The sequence below is a fragment of the Polyodon spathula genome, chromosome 7 (genome assembly GCF_017654505.1).
Source record: "Polyodon spathula isolate WHYD16114869_AA chromosome 7, ASM1765450v1, whole genome shotgun sequence".
Lineage (NCBI taxonomy): Eukaryota > Metazoa > Chordata > Actinopteri > Acipenseriformes > Polyodontidae > Polyodon > Polyodon spathula.
Window position 1 is genome coordinate 40,463,964 of NC_054540.1, and position 22,476 is coordinate 40,486,439.

Here is a 22,476-nt window from a genome sequence, read left to right on the forward strand (position 1 = left end):
AATTAGCAACTGGTGACAACTTCCCCAGTCTATGGTAATTTCTCTACACGGTACAAGAGGTATCGATTAATTTCAAAGTGAGGGTACGCGGTGGTGTGTCTGGGCGTGGGCTCGTACTTGGTCAAAGAGCCTGCCCAGCACGTCGTCACGCCCTTGCTCGAGTCAGAAGTCATGGGAACGAGCTAAAAAATTCACAAACATCTTAGGATAAGTGCAAATATCCCCATGAATACATTTATTATGCACCTGTCCCGTTATTTGCTTATGCCCCGGTGAGATTAAGCTCTTTTGTACTATGGATTGACCACACCCTGAATATAAGAGTCTGGGTTTGTGTATCTTCCACTGACACAGGAATAACAAAACCCGTCTGTTGGAGTGAATGATGGAATGGAAAAGTCATACCTGGTCGCATAAGGTCACATCCCATAGCGGGGCAATCCCGGTCGATGTGGCTCACCTCCCAGCTTGTTCCACACATCGGTGAACTGGTTTCTCGCCATGAAGCTTCAGCAGGAGGTTGAAACACAGGAGCCATCAAAGGGGCTCGATGGAAGGGTGGCCGTGTGGGACCCCAGTCTAACATCATAGCAGCTCGGACCGGGAGATCCTGCCACCACACTGCGCCCAAAGACCTGGCTAGCCCCCCCCCCCCCCCCCCAGTCCCTTCACCCTCCCTGGGGCCGGTAGAGGGGGTGATGCTGGAGTAGCGCTGTTTCCAGGCAGCTTAGCAGGCATTGGTTCTGCTGCCTGGTACTGCTCTGCCAACTTGATCGCCCAATCCAGGGTGGCGGGTGCCTGTCATTGCACCCACAAGCACGGCCCCAGGGCCAAGCATTGCAGGAACCACTCGATTACAATCACCTCCATCAGCCTGGTAGTGGTTGTTACACCTGGGTTCTGTCATCCAGTTAAAAGCAGTTTGAAAGCAGGTTGACAGCTGCAGAAGCTACACTAAACTTCCAAAAAAAGGTATTCAAGCCAGTAATCTGTGATGCCTGCATGATGTGGGAAATCTGAGAAAACCCAGCAGAGCTAAACCAGGTGTGTGTAATGTACTGCAAGATCCAGGACTTGCTTAAACTAGTAAGTATGCCAGAAATGGAGCTGCAAGAAATGATCTTGAGGAGCTGGCACAGCCACAATTCATGGAAGTCAGCACCCCTAACAGACGGAAATCCACCAGGGAGATAGAAGAAGATCATAACAGCTGGGTTCAAGTAGGCAGAAGCAGGGAAAAAAAAGAAACTTCGTCAAACACAACCACCAGAAATCAAAACATCCAGCAAATTTGAGCCACTTCAAAATTTAGATAATCAAAACCAACATCAAGAGAATGAAAGGAACATCATCCAGGACCCTATTACAAGGGGTGACCAGACAGCAAAAGGAGGGAGGTTGTTGGGGACTCCATATTGAGAAACACAGCAAGTTCTGCAGTTTGGACCCCCTTACAACAACAGTGTGCTGCCTTCCAGGAGCCTTTGTCACGCACATTACTGAGAACGTGGACAGGCTTCTAGAATGAACAAGAGACGACCCAGTATTAGTCGTCCACATCGGTACAAACAACATTGGAAGAGACAGACCAAAATCCCTCTAAAATAAAAGGAAATTAAAACACAAGACAAAAACTGTGGTATTTTCTGGGATACTACCGGCACCTTGCAAAGAACCATATGGACAGCTGGAAATAATTAATCTAAATGCATGGCTAAAAACGTGGTGCACACAGGAAGGCTTCACCTATCTTGATCATTGGACCACATTTTACAACCAACGATCTATATAGGTGGGACGGACTGCACTTAAATAAAATGGGAATCAATCTACTTGGAGAAAAGATCTTTGAGGAGGTTCAGAAGCATTTAAAGTAGAAAGGAAGGGTGGAGGATTCAACAAAAAAACAATAGGGAGACCACAACAAAACAATGGCAACAACTCAGGTAAGACAAACACTAAATGTATTTATCTAAATGCTAGAAGTATCAGAAACAAAATGTTAGAACTTGAAGGTACTTTACTAACAGGTAACTATGATGTGATAGGTGTTACAGAAACCTGGTTGTCTGACAGTGACAGAGACAAATATAATATTTGTGGGTATACACTTGTGGCAATGTTGCCCCACCCCAGGGTGTATTTTGGGGTTGTATGTTGCATGTTAATCTTGGTGTATAAGCATTGATACACGGGATATAATATGGATTATGCGCACAAGTGTTTAAAATGTATATTTGTATTTAGGCACAAGGATTGCACAGCTCTTCACGTGCAGGTAAAATGTAATAACATGTGAGCACGGGGAATTGCACTTTTATTAATTCACGTGCAGGAGAAAAGTAAAAACGTAAATTAATATCAGCTCACCGTGTTTGTCTGTGTAGTCCGTTTTGTTTGTATATTTATTTTGGCTAAAGTGCCATGTCCTGTTTGTCTTTCAACCTTTTATTTTCTTGTGTAATCATTAAATGCTGAGCGCAAACAAGCGCTCAGCTTCACCAAAACTCCACTTCTCTCTGTCTATTGTGTGTTGGTTCCTGGTTCTGGTCTGACATCACCCACTACAGCCGTCTCTGTGACACTGTATAGGAAATACAGGCAGGACAGAAGAGGTGGAGGGGTAACATAAGAAATAGTCTTGAAATCCAGGTATTAAATCTGGACGAAGAAAACTATGGCGAATCAATATGCGTCAGAATAATGGACAAAAATTCAAGGGCATAATGATAGGAGCATGCTATAGACCGCCAAAGTCAGATGACGAACAAAATAATCTGTTATACAATGACATAGAAATACGTAAAACAAAGGAGAAGCCATACTAATGGGGACTTCAACTACCCCCATTTAAAATGTGAGAACCGGAGGAGAGCACAACGGACGAAATTGAAATGGTGGAAATGACAAATGACTGCTTCCTAACGCAATCTGTCAAAGCACCGACGACTATAGGCATGCTTTAATTTAGTCTTTTCAAATAACGAAGACAGAATAACTAAAACGGAGATCAAAGAACCATTGGTAAACTCAGACCACAACATGGTCTCATTTGAAGTGCTTTTTAAAACCCAAAAAGTAATGACTAAAGCTAAGGTTTACAATTTTAGAAAGGCAAACTATGAAGGTATGAAACAGACACTAACAGAAGTAGATTGGAGTAAAATAGGAAAAACATTCACAGAAAAAGGATGGCTTTTTTTTAAAAAAAGGTAGTACTAGAGATGCAAAACAGTTACATCCCAAAAGTAAACAAATCTAAATCTAAAACAAAATTGCCAAAATGGTTTAATAGATCAATGTATTAAATGTTCAGTGAAAAAATGAACATTACAGAGCATTTAAAAGGGACCAAAAACAAAAGTATATAGAAAGAATACTTGGAACTGCAAATGCAAGTCAAAAAGTAAGTTAGAAAGGCCAAGAGAGAAATAGAAATGAACATTGCTAAGGGGGCTAAAACCAATTCCAAAATGTCTTCCAATATTACAACAGCAAGAGAACATTCAAAGAGGAGGTTAAATGTCAAGATATGCAAATGGCAAAATCATAGATGAAGAAAAAAATGCCCCACATCTCTGTTCCTATCCAGTTTAACCCTTTGCAGTCCATTTATTCAGCGCTTGTCAGACGCGTCAGGTCCAATTTATTTTTACATGCGCTGTTTATTTTCATTTACATTTTTTTTCTGAGTAAAACAGGTTTAAAAGGCATTGAATCGCAAGAGGACACTCAGTACTGTAGCTACAGCCAACCACCACACTTTGTTTTCTGTATTTTTCACATACCTCTTTATAGACATGCATATTGATAAATCATTTCCTGATCACTCGTTTTATCACCAAACTCCTCAATAATGTGATCCAAGTCATTATTTCATTACTATAACATCTCAAAAAGCTCTGCAAATGTCTGTGATATTCTTTGAGCGCTGGATGCAGAAGCAGCTACCTCCTTTGTTCATGTCCGTTATCTCTGTAGTGCATGGGGCTATGAGATATGCTTTTTTTCGGTTTCATTCGGCTCCTATCGGTCACACTCAGCCATTGAAAGGTTGTATCTGCTTTTTCCGGAGAGAAAATGACTAGAGACCTGTGTTTTACATCTTTTTGATGAATTGTAATGTTTGACCTGGTCAGAGATAAGATCGCAAAGGGTTAAATAAATTTAGCATAACCGAGGCAGATGTGTTAAGGGACTAGGAGTTCTTAAAATAAACAAATCCCCTGGACCGGACGAGATCCTTCCAATAGTACTCAAGGAAATTAAAGAAATTATTTACAAACCACTAACCAAGATCATGCAAAAGTCTCTTGACACAGGGGTTGTGCCGAAAGACTGGAAAATTGTAAATGTAATATCGGTCCACAAAAAGGGAAACAAAACCGAACCAGGTAACTACAGACCAATAAGCCTGACTTCTATTATATGTAAACTTATAGAAACTATAATAAGATTCAAAATAGAAAATTACCTATATGGTAACAGTATCCTAGGAGACAGTCAACATGGTTTTAGGAAAGGGAGATCGTGTCTAACTAACTTGCTTGATATTTTTGAGGATGCAACATCGATAATGGATAATTGCAAAGCCTATGACATTGTTTATTTAGATTTCCAGAACGTTTTTGACAAAGTCCCGCATAAAAGATTAATTCTCAAACTGAACGCAGTAGGGATTCAAGGAAACACATGTACATGGATTAGGGAGTGGTTAACATGTAGAAAACAGAAAGTACTGATTAGAGGAGAAACCTCAGAAATGGAGTGTGGTAATTTTGGGGGCATGTATAAGTCTTTGTGTAAAAGTCCTATAAGAGCGGGCAATTTGCAGCAAGAACTTTGAATTGGTTTTTGAGTCTAACATGGCTCCCTAAGAGAAGATAGTGCTAAGCTTTATACCTCTTGACTGCAAGAAGATTCTGTACCCTGCAATAAACGAACGTCAAAAGCTCTGTGTTCAGGACGCCTGTGAGTCAGTTTATCTACGCGTCCAAAAGAACCATTCCCGGCTAGGACACAAGCTTCTGTTCCTAGTTTGTATTCACAGTATAACAAGACTGTATCTGCCTTTGAGGATAAGCATTCAAGAAGACAACACACAGGACGTGTGTGAAACCCTTACTTGGGTTTTGAAGATAAAGGAGCCCAACTTGGGTTTGAAGATTTGTGGAAACGAAGCAAAGACATAACTACAATCAAAGACTTGCTCTGCAGACTTTTGAGGTCTTCTTCAAGGAACCTTTGAGTATAATTCCCTTGCCTTTCCCTTGTGGAACTAGTATAATTAATGGTAATTACAACACATAGAAATTGATAAATTAGTTATCTTACATTGCGCTTTTAATGTGTGTATGAAAAACCTTAAAAAGTAACTAATCTGCTTAACTCATATTGTCATATAAAGTGCTTATTTGAAAGTATACTTGTGTTTAATTGTGTTATTGAGAAACAGCATATATATAGAAGCATATACATCCAATGAACGAGTGTTTACTGGTGCGGCATTGATATGTGTGTGAATCGTTAACTTGTGATGATTGTCTAAGTTTTTCCTTTCTGTACCATTAGTATTATTATCTAATAAACTGCTATGATATTTTACCTACCTTGTTGTGGTTGAGGGTGTTTTGTACGTTCATTGTAATTCCTTAATCTTATACATGTCATTAAATAAAATTATTATGATGAGGTCTTAATTAACGTGAATGAATATGCTAATTATTTAACAGATACTAATAGACTGTCTGTGTTTAGTCGGTAATCTAATATGGCAATGGTCATATAGTATTCATTCAAGTTGATTAACGCACATTAATTTGAACTATATTAATTATTCAAATTAATTACTTGTTTAAAGTAACTATTAAACAAACGAATGTGATTAGCTCCACAAAGGCCAACAAAATGATCAGATATATTCACTTTTCCAGCAGCAAAGGTCATTCAAAATGATCTAGACAAGATTCAGAACTGGGCAGACACATGGCAAATTACATTTAATAGAGAAAAGTGTAAGGTACTGCACACAGGAAATAAAAATGTGCATTATAAATATCATATGGGAGATACTGAAATTGAAGAAGGAATCTATGAAAAATACCTAGCAGTCTATGTTGAATGTCTTCATCTAGACAATGCGGGGAATCTATAAAAAAGGCCAACAAGATGCTCAGATATATAATGAAATGTGTTGAATTTAAATCAAGGGAAGTAATGTTAAAATTGCACAATGCAATGCAAAGACCTCATCTTCAATATTGTGTTCAGTTCTGGTTACCTTGCTACAAAAAGGATATTGCTGCTCTAGAAAGAGTGCAAAGAAGAGCGACCAGAATTATTCCAGGTTTAAAAGGCATGTCATATGCAGACAGACTAAAAGAATTGAATCTGTTCAAAGACGACTACTTGGCGACCTGATTTAAGCATTCAGAATTCTAAAAGGTAATGACAATGTCGATCCAAGAGACTTTTTCGACCTGAAAAATGAAACAAGGACCAGGGGTCACAAATGGAGATTAGACAAAGTGGCATTCAGAACAGATAACCACTTTTTAACACAGAGAATTGAGAGGGTCTGGATCCAACTCCCCAGTAATGTTGTTGAAGCTGACACCCTGGGATCCTTCAAGAAGATGATTGATGAGATTCTGGGATCAATAAGCTACTAACAACCAAACGATCAAGATGGGATGAATGGCTTCCTCATGTTTGTAAACTTTCTTATGTTCTTATATTCTTATACCCGGGCATAATCCTTCAAAAGGTACACAATGGCTCTGAGGTGTTCCTCCTCAGAAAACCTATCCTCTTGGAATTTGCGGCAATAACCCTCCGGGGATGCCCCCACGCGGTTGAGTATGGCAGCTTTCAATGTGGGGTAGTCAAGCATCGCCATGGAATCCAGAGCCCTTGTGGCCACCTGTGCCTCCCCCGTCAGCTGTGGCAGAAGGCAGCTAGCGCAATGCTCTCTGGCCCACCCAGCAGAGATGGCCATGGCCTTAAATACCTCCAGGTATGAGCCTGGCCGATCCTCCGCCATCATTTTGGTTGGCCGCTGTAACATTGGATTGGCATGCCATACAGCAGTTAGGGTTTGGCGCAGGAGGTCCATCACAGTGGCGAATTGCTGTGGGTCCATTCTGCCTCTTTTCTCTTGCACTGCTTTGTGTGGGCAGTACCAGTGAATCCCACTTCTCACACCACATGTGGAAGGGTGGTGGGTAATTCACTGACACAGGAGACAGAAAGGTGTACTTGAAACAACGCTCAAGTGCCCAGCTTTATTTATTCAATTTCTTTTGGTTGTTTCGTTTGATTATTTATTTTAGCTCACCGAGGGCGCTGTTGTCCATGGCCTGACTACCAGGAATCCTCTCTCCCACCTCTCTGTGTCACTGCCATGACTGACAGGCTCAGATATTGTAAGGCTGCTGCTCTCTTCCTGCAGCACTATCTCCCCCAGATCTTCCCCCCCCCCCCGTTACAGCATGTCGCACATACAGCTGCCACAGTCTGACCATTTAAATAACATATTTCAATAACGTTATACGCAATTTTCAAGTTACATTAAAACCCACGAAGAAGGCCATTTTATAAAAGTGTGTTTTTAGTCTTGACTTGAAAACTGTAACAGTCCCAGCTTCCCTGACAAACGAAGGCAGGGCATTCCATAATTTCAGAACTCTACAAGAAAAAGCTATACCTCCCGTGTTGCTTTATGTTGACCCTAGGGATAACTAGCAGCCCTGCATCCTGTGATCTCAGAGTGTAACAAATAACTAGGTGCTAATCCACTCATGGCCCTGTACAGCAAAATCTTAAAATCAATTCTATACTGCACAGGGAGCCAGTGTAAAGAGGCCAAAACACGGGGAATATGTTCACTTTTACTAGTATTAGTCAGAACTCTAGCAGCGGTATTCTGAACAAGCTGCAAATGGGACACCTCACGTTTTGGGACACCAGAAAAAAATGCATTACTACAATCAATTCTAGATGGATTCTCTCGGCACCAGATATGGAAATAATTGATCTAAGTTTGGATATATTTCACAAATGATAAAAAGATCATTTAATAACTTCCTTAATATGGGTCTCAAACGATAAATCAGGATCAAAGCAGAAATTCACAGCTTTAGGGACAAATATAGCTGGGTATCATCAGCACAGCAATGGAAGCTCACTCCGTGTCTGTCCATGGTCTTTTCACTCCACTGGGTTGAAGAATGTTACTGAATGAAAATCAGCTGATTGTCAAGAAGGAAGCTGTTGAAAGGGTGGGGACAATTTTATTTCCAGGTGAAATGATTCAGGAAGTGGAAGACTATCTAAATGCAGGACTTGCAAACAGATTCATTTAACCTAATGTATAACCAGATATTTGTGTGAAAAATAAAAGTATATGATTGCTAAAACAAACAGTTTTAAAACATTCTTTCAAAACTGTACATTTAGACCTTCTAGTGAATGAATGTGAACGGCAGAGAACATTTATGGATCTATTTTTTTAGCTACAATTATCTTAAATACTGTTTAGTACATAAAAAATGGAGAACTCTCTACTGGAACAAAAAATGGTCAGAATGTGGTGACCTACCTCCGAATGTGGTGACCTACCTCAGAATGTGGTGTCCTACCTCAGAATGTGGTGACCTACCTCAGAATGTGGTGACCTACCTCTGAATGTGGTGACCTACCTCTCAATGTGGTGACCTACCTCTGAATGTGGTGACCTACCTCTCAATGTGGTGACCTACCTCTGAATGTGGTGACCTACCTCTCTATGTGGTGACCTACCTCAGAATGTTGTACCTACCTGTAGCAGTTGTTGTTGTACTTGTTGTAGCTACCAAGAGCTGTCAGGCATCCCAGGCAAATAGCAAAAGAGAAGAAAATCTGGGTCCCTGCATCCATCCACACCTAACAGAAAAATAAATGTGGGCTAGATTCACTTTATCAGCATCAGAACAATGTGGAGATCCCTGAAGACAGGGTCTCCAGTGATGTCATACTGATAATAAATCCCTCCCTGTGCTGTGCTCTGTGGACAGATAAACAGGACAGAACACACTGAGACAGTTTCCAGTGTTGCCATTCCTTCAAATACATTTTTATTGCTCAACTCCTCAAATACATTTCTATAGTAAGGAAGGTCCTTTAAATACAGTATGAATATTATTACATGTATGTGTGCATGTTGTTTTCAGTGTTGGGGAGTAACACATTACATCTAACACATAACTGTAATCTGATTACATTCTTCAGTAACTTGTAACTGTAATGGTTCCTTTCTCAGACAAGTAACTGCATGTGGTAACAGATTATATTTTATGTGAAGAAATAATGTTACATTTTGTTAAGTTTAAAAAAAAAGTAAGGACTATGGTTAATGCATAATGTGGAAATCAGAAATTAGAAAAGGGAATAGGGGGTTCCATAGCTGGATTTTCAAAGATTATTTTCAGCTGCAAATTGTAGAATGTCAACTGCCTGAGAAGTAACTGTATGTAACTCTAATTTTAACTTGTTAAATTTTTTCAAAGTATACGTTATGGTAACTTGTAACTTTAACAGATTACTTTTTAAGAGTAACTGCCCCAGCTGTGGTTGTGTTGTGGAGTGGGGTACATTTACTCTACTAAGCATCAAACAGTCTCATGATTTATCACCAAATCACACTGCAAGGACATGAATTCTGATATTTTATGATCCATTTTCCCTGCCATGTACATCTGTTCACTATATAGCACTCAAAAGTGTAGTTTTAGCGAACATATATTTTTACTACATTAGGTTAAACAAAAGCTTGCTTGCATTTTCATGGTCATTTCCCCAGGAAAGTGAAATTGTTCCCCCACAGGGCACCCAGCTGCCTCCCCTAATGACCTAGAACCTAGAAATGAAGCAGTAAAATATTATCTAGAGAGCACTGCATCCAAACTGAGAACTTCTGTTTACCTAGCGTAGTACCACATGTCTTTTTTAGGATGCTGTGTGGCCGCCCAGTATGATCAAATAGAACCCCATTTCACCTGATTTTAACCATGGGTTAAGAAGCCAAATTAAAGTTATATTGTTTTCAATTGAAAACTCTAAAAAAACAAACAAACAGATAACCGATTAAAAAAATGTCAGTGTCTGAAAAAGAAATACCAACTAACATGAATGTCTATGGACACACACAGTAGAGTACATTACTGGGCTGGGTTGCACCAGCTGTGCATAAGATCTTATTTAGCTTAGTTAAAGAGCAAATCTTTACTAATGTTGATTTTACACATTACTAACTTTTCACAGGTTGCACCAGCTATGACAGTTATAATGTAAGACTATTTTTTGCTTAAAATGTACCCATACTTTTAGGGAGGTGTAAGCTGTTCGCAGAGTCAAAACACAAGGGGACACAGCAACTTATTTTCAAAATGTTCACATTTTGTTGCCTTATAGCCTGGAATTAAAATAAAAAAAAAAAATGTAATGCATTTGTCTACACATCGTACCCCACAACTTCCAATTGAAAAACATATTCTAGAAATTTGTAGAAAATTAATTAAAAATAAAAACTGAAATAGCTTGGTTGGATAAGTGTCCTAACCCTAACCCTAACCCTAACTTGTGTTAAATTGTAGTGATTCACATGATTTCAGGATAACTTCAGCAGTTCCTGTAGATTCCCTCTGCTGCGTAGTGCATTTCTAAGCAAAGAATCAACCGTGAGCACCAAAGCGCTTCCTAAAGAACTCTGGGACAAAGTTGTTGAAAGGCACAGATCAGGGGATGGGTATAAAAAAATATCAAAGGCCTTGAATACCCCTTAGAGCACGGTCAAGAAAAGTATTAAGAAGTGGAAGGTGTATGGCACCACCAAGACCCTGCCTAGATCAGGCCATCACTCCAGACTGGATGACTGAACAAGAAGGAGACTGATCTGAGAGGTTACCAAGAGGCCAATGGCATCTTTGCAAGAGCTCCAGGATTTTATGGCCTAGACTGTTCAAAATGTGCATGTGACAACAATATCCCAAGCACTCCACAAATCTGGCCTGTATGGAAGAAGGAAGCCATTACTCAAGAAAGCCCACCTTGAATCCTGTTTGAAGTATGCAAAGAAACACTCAGGAGATTCTGTAGCCATGTGGCAAAAAGTTTTGTGGTCTGACGAAACTAAAATGGAACTTTTTGGCCTAAATGCAAAGTGTTATGTTTGGCGCAAACTCAACACAGCGCATCACCCAAAGATCATCCCTACTGGTGGTGGCAGCATCATGTTATGGGGATGTTTCTCATCAGCAGGTACTGGGGCACTTGTCAGGACAGAAAGAAAATGAATGGAGAAAAGTACAGAGAAGTCCTTGAGGAAAACCTGCTGCCCTCTGCAAGAAAGCTGAAACTGGGATGGAAGTTCACCTTTCAGCATGACAACGACCCAAAGCATACAGCCAAAGCTACACTGGAGTGGCTAAGGAACAAAAAGGTAAATGTCCTTGAGTGGACCTGTCAGAGCCCCGACCTAAATCCAATCGATAAATTTGTGGCATGACTTGAAGATTGCTGTCCATCAACGCTCCCCAAGGAACTTGACAGAGCTTGAACAGTTTTGTAAAGAAGAATGGTCAAATATTGCCAAATCGAGGTGTGCAAAGTTAGTAGAGACCTATCCCTACAGACTCACAGCTGTAATTGCTGCCAAAGTTGCTTCCCCAAGTATTAACTCGAGGGGTGTGGAGACAATTATTGATCTTTCAGTTTTGTATTTTTATTATATAATTTTTTTCTCAATAAAAACTTTTTTCCTCTTAACAGTGTGGAGTATGGTGTGTAGATAAGTGGAAAAAAATCTTTATTTAAATGCATGAAATTCTGAGGCACTGACTCAACAAAATGTGAAAAAAGTTCAAGGGGTGTGTAGACTTTCTATAGGCACTGTGTGTGTGTGTGTGTGTGTGTGTGTGTGTGTGTGGGTGTGTGTGTGTATATATATATATATATATATATATATATATATATATATATATATATATATCACATACATAAAATAACACAAGGATAACACAGGGATGTGTTAAGGTTTAAGATATAAAGTAAGAAAAAAAGGCTTGCCCTCTCAACATCCCAATTCACAAAAAGGAGCCGATTTAATAATCAATTAATCTCTAAAATTAAAAATGTTTATTTTCAGCAGTGACAAACTAACAAATATTGTCTTAAATGCGTGTCGTGCAACTGAAATAAGAGCTTGCTTAGTTATAAACGAACTAGTAACAAATAAGGGCCTAGCAGGGACTTTACATTCTAATTTATGTTTAACTTACGCATAGCTGGTGTAACCCAGCCCTGGTCTTCAGTTTGGAAACAGTTAAGTAACCAGCATAATTCCATACGCTCTTACACCCCAGGACTCTAAATAAGACTTTCTCAACTCTCCAGCTGTGTTCTCTGGTCCTAGTTTCTGTGCTGTGCTTAAAATATTGACTAGGGTTAACTATGTCAAATCCTTTTAAGACTGTAAAGACCTCTAACAAATCCACCCTAATTCTTCTTTGTCCTAGACTTACTAGATTCATAGCTAATTTCTTTATTCTCTCGGTTTAGTCTGGCTGTTCTTCAATGTCCTTTTTTGTATTGTGGGTATCAGAATTGAACATAGTATTTAAGTTTGGTCTCACCAGTGCAATATATATTAGCCATAACCACGACATCATTTTCTTGTGGCTCCTGAAAACTACTGTGTGGTCCTTTATTAATGCATATGGATCCCCACTCTGGCTGATAGAGTCTTCTTTCATTGAAGTGCATCATACCTTAGTTAACATTCCTTATCCCATAAGTCGCCTTCTTGGCTATACACAGAGATCACTGCATTCTCATCTTGAGTTTCATATCTACGCTGGGATGTCATACACCAGAGCACTCAGGGAAGACATGTTATGGAACAGTGTCGACCAGAGTCAAAAGTTACAGCTGTGAAAGCTGATCCCTTTCTTTTTTTTCTTAAATGGTGATCTATTTTGGATGTTGAGCTGAATGTCACACTAACCCACAGACAGTTTTAGAGAAAGTTATCTGATCTCAAAGTACACATGTTGCATGCTGTCTTTCTGTACCAGAATGCAATAATGGTGTTGGGGAGGGGGTAGTGGGAGGTTGTGTTCCCGGAGGCCTGGAGTTCTTTATATGGGGAAGGGTTTGACTGTAACCAATTCTAGTTTGTTGGTATAAAAGCCTGTAGGAAATATTTGGAAAAATCCAAAAGTACACATTTTTCTCTGTAAAAATATTCTGTGGTTATATTGTTACTGGGTTTTGTTTGTACAGTAATTGAACTTTTAACACTAGCACCGCCATGGCAGTCATTTTGACAGTTTGAGGTTCCCTTTCAATTTGAAGATGACCACCAATGACATTACATATGGTATATGCCTGCCCATTGGGTAGGTATCGCTGAGCTCACTATACCAGAGGTGCCAGTAGGCCCCTTCCTGGGTTGATGAACTCGGTCCCGCCTACCGAGGTGATAAAACTATCATCCAAAGAAGCCATTTCTTTTTTTCCTTCTCAAGACGGTATGGTAAGACCTGTTGAGCATGTTGATAGAAAAGAGCTTCTTGAGTCGAAACTGCCTGTGCAGTCACCCGCAAGTGGTTGTCTGTTCTTTCTGAAAGTACACAGTTCCTCCATGAGGCTAGGCCTTGCCGTATGTACTCTCCCCTATACTATCTTTCTACCGTGTTTTTGCTGTCTGCTTCAACTCACCTGCCGCAGCTTCGCCATTAGGGTAAGCACATTTGCGTAGCGTCCTCCAATGCTTCAGTACCTCAGGACCACAGTGCACAGCCACTGCCTCAGACCTAGCGCAACAGCTCACAGTGCTGCACGGTACTCAGTGCACATAGTGCCACGGTATGCGGTGCACATGGGGTTCAGTACTCATGGTGCATACATTGCTTGGTACTACACTAGTGCACAGGCACAATGCTGCAGATCTCCGGTCTCCAAGGGCAAGCTCTTGGCCGGAGCCTGGCTAGCTTGATTGTGGCTCGTAGACAGCTGTGACTGTCACAAGCCAGAGTTCCTAATGCATGTAAGGCTGCACTGCTTGACAGTATATCCCCATGACATACCTTTGGGCCTGCTGTGGAGGAGATCTTACAGAGATCCCACCGGGAACGCGAGACATCCTGGCAGGTGGCCGCGTTGCACCATCCCCGTGCCTCCACATGGGGCAGGTTGAGTCGCTGGCAAGCTCCTCAGACGCAGACTGTCACTAGAACAGTTCCAGTCCCCATGGGTCTGCCGGATGACCTAAGGCCTCGCCTCCAGGGCACACCTACAGCAAGCAACCAGGTCCAACCAGCAGGCAGATGGAATGCAGACGATCTGGGAAGGCAGGGAAGTACATCCCTGCACATATGCATCCCTTGTTCTTCACCACTTTCTCCCAGTGCTGAGCGTACCGGACGGACAACACGACAGTGGTGGAATATGTCAACCTCTAGGGTGACCTACGGTCCCTGGGGTTGAATCGCATGGGCTCAGAGGAACTTGCTGTACTTACGGGCGACGCACATTCCCAGAGCGGTGAACTTGGCAGTGGACCTCCTCTCCAGGAGCAGTCAACATCCGTTAGAGTGGCGACTCCACCCTCAGATAGTGGCGCGTATTTGGGAACGGTTAGAGAAGGCGCAGGTCAATCTCTTCGCCTCGGCAGAGACGACGCATTGCCCCCTATGGTACTCCCTCCACCACTTAGGCGGTCCACTCGGCATAGACGCCATAGCGCAAGAATGGCCCAAAGCGTTTTGTACACTTTCCCACCTATATCACTGCTCCCGACTTCTCGAAAAAGTTGGTTAGAGAAAGCGTCAGTTCTCCTAGTGGCCCCCAAGTGGCCCAGGACAGTATGGTTTTCGATCCTGTGCCAGCTGTTGCACGGTCAGCCCTGCGAGATTCCACTTCGCATCGATCTCCTCAGTCAGGTGAAAGGCTCTCTTTGGCACCCGGAACTGGCTAGGTTCAGGCTATAGGTCTGGCCCCTGAAAGGGACCGCTGGCTAGCCCTAGGGCTACCAAATGCAGTTGTGGATATGTTGCAGAGCGCTATGTCAGACTCCATTAGGTCCTTGTAAACCTATAAGTGAAGGTATTTCCAGGCTTGGTGTCTGGCTAGAAGCCATGACCCCATATCTTGCCCTATGCCAGTCATCTTACAGTTTCTGCAAGAACTGCTTGATGCTGGTGTGTAACTGTGGCAGAGTGGTTGCAGTGATGTCATAGACCCAGGAAGAAGCAACACAAAACAAAGAAGGATGGTATCCGCTGCACTTATATTTTAATTAAATGAAAAAATAAAAGAGTTAAACAAACAAAAGACACAACACAAAAAGGACCGTTGGCCAAACAAATAAACAATTAACAGTAACAAGTATCATGCTGGTTAACAAAGCAATTGTTATTTCTGATTTTCCCCAACTTAAAGACTCAAGTCTCGCCTTTGAAACTCTATGCCTAATAAGCCTTGAGTGTGTCTTTTATAGTCTGTGGCTGGAGCCTTAATTACCTAATTTGATACAATAATTACCTTAAGGCTCCAGCCACATTCCCACAAGGGTACTAGGGAAAGGGTTTTAACCCCATCCCCACAGACTACATATTATAAGACTGGCTTTTTCGCTGGTCTCAAAACAGCAAAATAAGACGGATGGCTTCATCTGTCTACAATATTATAATAATAATAATAATAATAATAATAATAATAATAATACATAAATAAATAAATAAATAAATAAATAAATAAATACATACAAAGGAGTGGGCACTTTGCCACAGTCACCTTTCACCTTGACGGTGTATTTAGCATATATCTTTACTTGCCATTTCAATGTCTCCGGGCGTGAATTTTTTGGCTACCCATTTTTTTAAAAGCACACGCCGATTACGCCCTCTTAAGAGGACTATTCTCCCGGAATAGAGCTTTAATGTTGTATTGTTTGAGCTCATACACTCCATATAGTTGAAGTACCTGTAGACAACCTTCCTCTTGTCTATCACCTCCACTAAGCGGGTCAGTGAGCTGCAGGTGATGTCCATGCACAGCTCCTGCATGCGTATTTGGGAGGATGGCAGCAAAGTGTCTCTGCACACCAACCCTGCTTTCCTCTCCAAGGTGATCACAGCCTTCCACATTAATCAATCTGTGGAACTGGAGTCCTTCCATCCACCTCCTTTTGCTTCAACAGAGGATGAGAGATTAAATTTCCTCTGCCCAATGCGGGCATTGAGATGCTACGTGCATAGGACAAAAGCTCTGCGTTAATCTGACCAGCCCTTTGTCTGTCAAGGGACATGAACCCATGACAGCCCCTCTGTAAGCAACGTCTGTCACATTGGATACAGCTGGTAGGGTAGCCTCAAACACTAGAGGGTTGCCTACATTTTGGGCATTCTTCAGCTGTGCCTCAATATCTGATATTTGTACTGTGGCTAGCTGGGCTACACCACACACCTTCTCCAGGTTCTGCCGTCTTAATGTGGTGGACCCTGCCTTGCCTTCTGTAGGCACAAGGGTCCTTGAGGGTGTAAGTTCACGCCGCTAACCTCTGGGCTAGACATTTTTGTGCATCCTTCATATGCTGCCGTTCCTTGTCCCTCACGATGGCTCTGGTATACATAATGTCATTGATGGTCATCTTCAAATTGAAAGGGAACATTAGATTACTTACCGTAACCCTGGTTCCCAGAAAGAGAAGACGACCACCAACCACGAGGTTCGATTCGTCGCCCTCACGGGTTCAATGGAAAAAGAGAAATGGCTTCCTTTGGATGATAGTTTTATCCCCTCAGTGGGCGGGACCGAGTGCATTTTCCCAGGAAGGGACTTACCGGCAGCTCTGGTATAGAGAGCTCAGCAATACCTACCCAATGGGCAGGCATATCCCATACGTAATGTCATTGGTGGTCTCTTTGAAATGAAAGGGAACCGGGGTTACGTTAAGTAACCTAAGGTTTTCAAACTGAAATTACTCTGCATGTCTTAAAGTTATGCGGTTGTCCGTTTATGGCTTTCCTAAATACATGTATTAAATACCCTGACGGCGTTTGAAAGGCAGGATTGCAAAAATAAGGAAGTTACAATCCCGTCCATTTTGACTGCATGTTTGTATTTTGAAAAGAACCTACAATATTATATTTTATTTTTATATACAAGACTGTTGTTATCTCTACTAGCAGCCATCAATTCCTTCATTTTGTAGAAGGAATGCACTGGGGAAAATATCAGTAGGAGAGATTTCATCTTGAAGCTAGCCACAACGTTTCGGCAGAAACATTTCGATCAGAAAACTGCAAAGCAGCACAGAGTAGCACACAAAACAGAAAACATATTACTTTTGTTTTAAATTTTAAAAAAAATGTTTTTACAGTTTTGTATTTACATATACCAGTTTTTTTTTTTTTTTTTTTTTTTATGTGCCTCATTTACGAAAAGGTGCTAAACTTTATGGTGTACGATAATTGCAATTACTGTGCATGTTCATGATTTTTATATTTACTATTGCAATTGTATTCATTATCGCGTGAAATAGTGGGCATATTATGGTGCACACTAATTTTATTGTGTCATACTATAGTAATCAGAATGAATATGTGATTTGTATGGTAAGGCATGATAATGTATTTAAATGAGCATCCAGCTCAGAATAATGAGATGAGTTAATTCACACTGTATGTACTAAAGGGCGATAATTGCATTGTGCACATTAAACCTATTTTTCTGGCCTGAAAACTAGTGGTGTGCTGTTTGATTCTTTTACTGACTCGATTAGTTTGATTCATTGAGTTTAGTGAATCACAGGTATGTTAGTCTGATTCACTAACATAATAATAAATACATCTTGCTGAATTACTTTTCTAAAAAAATTGTTTCAACTGAAAAATACTGCAGCAAGGGCCATATAAGTTCACTTGATGGGCCGCACCGTAAAAAAAAAAAAAAAAAAATAATAATATATATATATATATATATATATATATATATATATATATATATATATATATATATATATATATATATATATATACACACACACACACACACACACACAAAAACACACACACCATTAACATACATCCGATTATGTGAGTATATAATGATGAATTTACACAAAACACATTATCTTCGTTAAAAGATCTTGAACTGACAAAAAAAAAAACAAGTGTTTGCAAATATTAGCTCCTTGGAAATTCTCATAAAGTAAAGTTACCTTTAGCGTTTTTTGTTTATTTTGTTACAACTCAACAGATGTTCAGAGTTTCAAACTAAGTCTATCAATTTTTATTATATTATAAATTGTACAAATTGTGTTGACCAACTTTTTGAATGCGATTTAGTAAACAGTACCGCTATGATATGAAATGTACCTTTTTATGAATTCTGCTGCCGGGCACTTGGCACTTATTTTCTTGCACACTTGATAACTCTAGGTTATTACCATAACCCTGGTTCCCTGAAAGAGAATGATAACCATTACCGAATGGGAAGAACCCTCAGTGACTGCCAATCACTGAGCATATATAAAAAAGCTGCCCTATTAGGGCCCTGCTGTGAGGGGGAAGTCCCTCCCACCTCCTGCTGAAGAGGACGTCCTCACAGTAGCATATCGCCATTTTCTTTCGAAACTACGACCTCGAAGGGTAATGATTATCATTCTCTTTCAGGGAACCAGGGTTATGGTAATAACCCAATGTTCCCTTTCAATAAAATGACAACCATTATCGAATGTGAAGCTGTACCAAAGCTGTCGTGGCCCCAGATAACCGACAGTACAGCCCACATGACGCCTAAGGGCATGCCACCTGCAAAAACCTAGAGCCCAGAGAGGGTGTCGCTCGGTTTGCAACAGCAAGGCGGTAAAAACTCGCAAATATCTGACTACCTGTCCATGTAGCAGTATTGCATAACTAATTTAAGGAGGCGCCATGAAGGAAAGCCCACGAAGTTGCTGGGCCCCTGGTAGAATGGGCCATAATATCCGCAGGCAAGGGGGATTCCATCTGTTCATACGCCAAGCATATAGCATCTGCCACCCAGTGCGCTAGACGTTGCTTCGATGGGGCCTGACCTCTAGAGCGGGACCCATAGCAGACAAATAGCTGGTTGCACTGTCTCCAGGATGCCGTCCTATCCAGATAACAGCACAGAGTCTGAACTGAGCATAGCGTATGCTGTCTACGGTCCTCCTCTGACTCATGTGGGGGAGGTCTGAAAGTTTTCAAAACCACTGGTTAGATAATATGGAATGGGGATACCACCTTTGGCAAAAAGGATAGATTTGTTCTTAATGTTATCCGCAAGTCATTTCCTGTGAAAGCCATGCATGTGTCAACGATGGACAGCGCATGAAGCTCACTTACTCATCTGGCTATTAAAAACGGCACCTTCAATGAAACAGGGCGCAGTTCTGCTAATGCCATGGGCTCGAATGGGGGACCCATAAGGACCCGCAGTACCAGTTCTAGATCCTACTTGGGGACCATACTTTTCATGGGAGAACGAAGCCTCCGAGCCCCTTTAAGAAATTGCACTGCTAGGAAATGTACCTCAGGGTCATGACCTTTGGCAAGGCACCAGTCTTGGAAAACTTTCCATTTGTATGAATGCTGGGCTCTAGTGCTCGGCGCCCTAGCAGATTGTAGTGCGTCTACTACTGCATCTCTCAAAAACACTCGAAAGCATGATTCTACCGTGGATAAATTAAATTTGACGATATTAAACAGACAAATCAGCCAATTTCGGACAAAGAAAGCACAAAGCAATCTGTAACCTGTCTCAGTGAAGTGAGAGAGAAAATGGCGATATGTTACTGTGAGGACGTCCCTCCTCAGCAGGAGGTGGGAGGGACTTCCCCCTCACAGCAGGACCCTGATTAGGCAGCTTTTTTATATATGCTCAGTGATTGGCATTCAGAGAGGGTTCTTCCAGTTCAGTAATGGTTGTCATTCCATTGAAAGGGAACAATGCTCATTACGTGTTATAAAATGGCTTGGATAAATTAAGTGCTGTGATTGGCTGAACAAGATCACATGACCGTGTGGTAATAATTGTCTTACCACATGGCTATGACCAACTTACTTGCCTGATCTATTAATATTACTACGCCTTAACAGTAACAATTATCTGAACAGTTTTTCTGTAGGTAAAAATGTCAACATACAACTGAAACAGCATTTAAATCTCTCAACAATCTGTTTTTGTTTCTGTCACCAAGAACTACAGAAATAAGAACTCTGGTACTTATTTAGTCAGAGAACAGAACCAAAAAAACTGAGGCAAGCAGTAGCAGTAACACTATTCAAAAGCCATCTGAGAAATCACCACATAAGTCTCACTCGGCATGTAATATACTGTATATGCAGCAGCAGCATCTACTTATTAAATTAAATAGTGCCTTATAAAACTGACTAGCGAGTATGCAATATTTAAACTGGACAGATACATCTCACCACTACCCTCCGATTTTAGAAACATATTTAAAACAAAATCTCTAATGCTCTCTGCTGACACACCCGTTGGACTTTTAAACAAGGTCGGGTTCTTTGCTTTCAGCTGCTGATCGGGATTGAGTATAATCTATTTGTTGTTCTACAACACTCTGATTATGGCGGCTGCCCCTTCCCCGGGTTTATCTCACTGAAAACCTAGTTACGTTCATTGAGCGCGGTCCGCAATTCATGGGGCTCGGTTGAATTTTGCGCCCGCCGTTAGCTCTCATATTTAAGCACTCAGCTGAGTCGCTTATTCAAGCATTCTCGCTCTTTTCAGCTTGCTGACTCTTTGAGTCTGTCTCGCTTACTATTATTATTTATTACTTTGAGAGGTTATTGTTACTACCTGTATATTTTATTACTTGTACTAACATTTGTTTTTCTTTCTTTCAGAGAGAAACACGAGGTGTGTGTGTTGACCCTATGCCAGACGGAACACTACAGCAGCGATCTTTTTAGATCATAGCCTGCTAGACACTCAGCAGCAGTCTTTATTAGACCATACCCTGCTCCAGACACCAGCTCTCTGCAGGCGTCCTCTCTCTCTGTAGGCGTCTGGTGAAGACGAGCTTGTGCAGGAGGGACCTTCTTGTAACTCGGTGGACGAGCTGCAACAGGAACCGGAGGTATCTCCAGGGCCAGCATTTGAGGCTTTGGTTGAGTGAGCGGATCAACGTCTACACGTGGAATGACCCAGGGACAAGGAGCCCCAGGGCTCCGGGTTCTCCTCGGTTAAGCCAGTACAGGACAGGACACTGTCCCCTTTCCCCGACTTTGTCAAGGTGGTCCAGTCTTCCTTGTCCAACCCAGCGTCAGCACCTAGCACGGTGGCTGGAGCTCAGGTTTTTTCTTCCATGCAGGGAGCAGAGGGTGCTGGCTTGGCAGCCTTCCCCCTGGTGGACTAAGCCATTGCTGCCCTCATACAGGCACTGGGCATTGGACCGGCCAAGGACCTACAAGGCGGCATATGCCTCTTGCTCCCAAGCTGCCCGGCTTTCCAATGTGTCGAGCATGCTCTCTGTCTATCAGGCCATCCTTATCAAGGAGTGCCTTGATATGGTCACGGCGTCTCACAGACAAGAGCTGAACCAGGTCTCTGAGGCAGTCACCAGACTGGTCCAACTCACGGCCAGAGCGGAGGGCCGATGATTTGTGGAGCTGGTGGTCACCAGACGGCAACTCTGGCTTTCCCAGGGTAGAGTTCAGGAGCAGGACAAGTCCACTCTCCTGGACGCCCCTGTCACTCCTGGCCATACGTTTGGCACCGCAGTGGAGGTGATGCTTCAGAGGACTATGCAGACCAGGGAGTCATCAAGGCAGTATGCCCAACTGCTAACACTTAAGCCTGCCTTGCCTGCTAGGGCTTCCCCCCCGTGGGGGCGACAGCCTCCGCCCAGGCCCGCTCGTGCTCCTACGGCACACCCGACACCACCTGCCCCGCAGCGCGGTCGGCCTGCAGAGGGGCAACTGGCACCTTAGGGGGGGCGGTAATCGCCAGCGACTCAAGGGTCCAGCGACTGCACCCCCCATGCAGCCTAAGGCTCAGCATCCCTGAAGGGCCGCAGCAGCCTTCAACCCCTGTCTCCCAGTTACTATACTGGCAAACCAGCACCAACGACAGTTGGGTGCTCAAGACTATGCAGGCTGGTTACAGCCTTCAATTCCAGTTAAACCCCCCCCCCCTTTCAGTGGGTGATAGTAACTGCAGTGAAGGACCCGCTCCAACATGCAGCTCTCAACACAGAAATCCTGGCACTTCTCTTGAAGTGTGTCATTTGCGAAGTAGATCCCTCCTCTTGAAGGGAGGGGTTCTATTCAAAGTACTTTCTAGTGCCCAAGAAGGACAGCGGGTTCTGCCCTATCTTGGATCTGAGACTTCTGAACAAACACCTTTGGATGTTGCGTTTCAAGATGCTCAAGCACTGCCATATCGTCC

The 22,476-nt window shown here is 42.1% G+C and overlaps 1 protein-coding gene across 1 annotated transcript in view; it reads right to left on the minus strand.

Annotated features, from left to right (window-relative positions):
• LOC121318621 (sodium- and chloride-dependent GABA transporter 2-like) overlaps positions 1–22,476 on the minus strand; it is a 135,179-nt gene that overhangs the window by 37,387 nt on the left and 75,316 nt on the right. Inside the window, exon 8 of the mRNA XM_041255491.1 lies at positions 8,819–8,922. Within this exon, the coding sequence (XP_041111425.1) occupies positions 8,819–8,922 (104 nt within the window). The remainder of the gene's footprint in view (positions 1–8,818; positions 8,923–22,476) is intronic.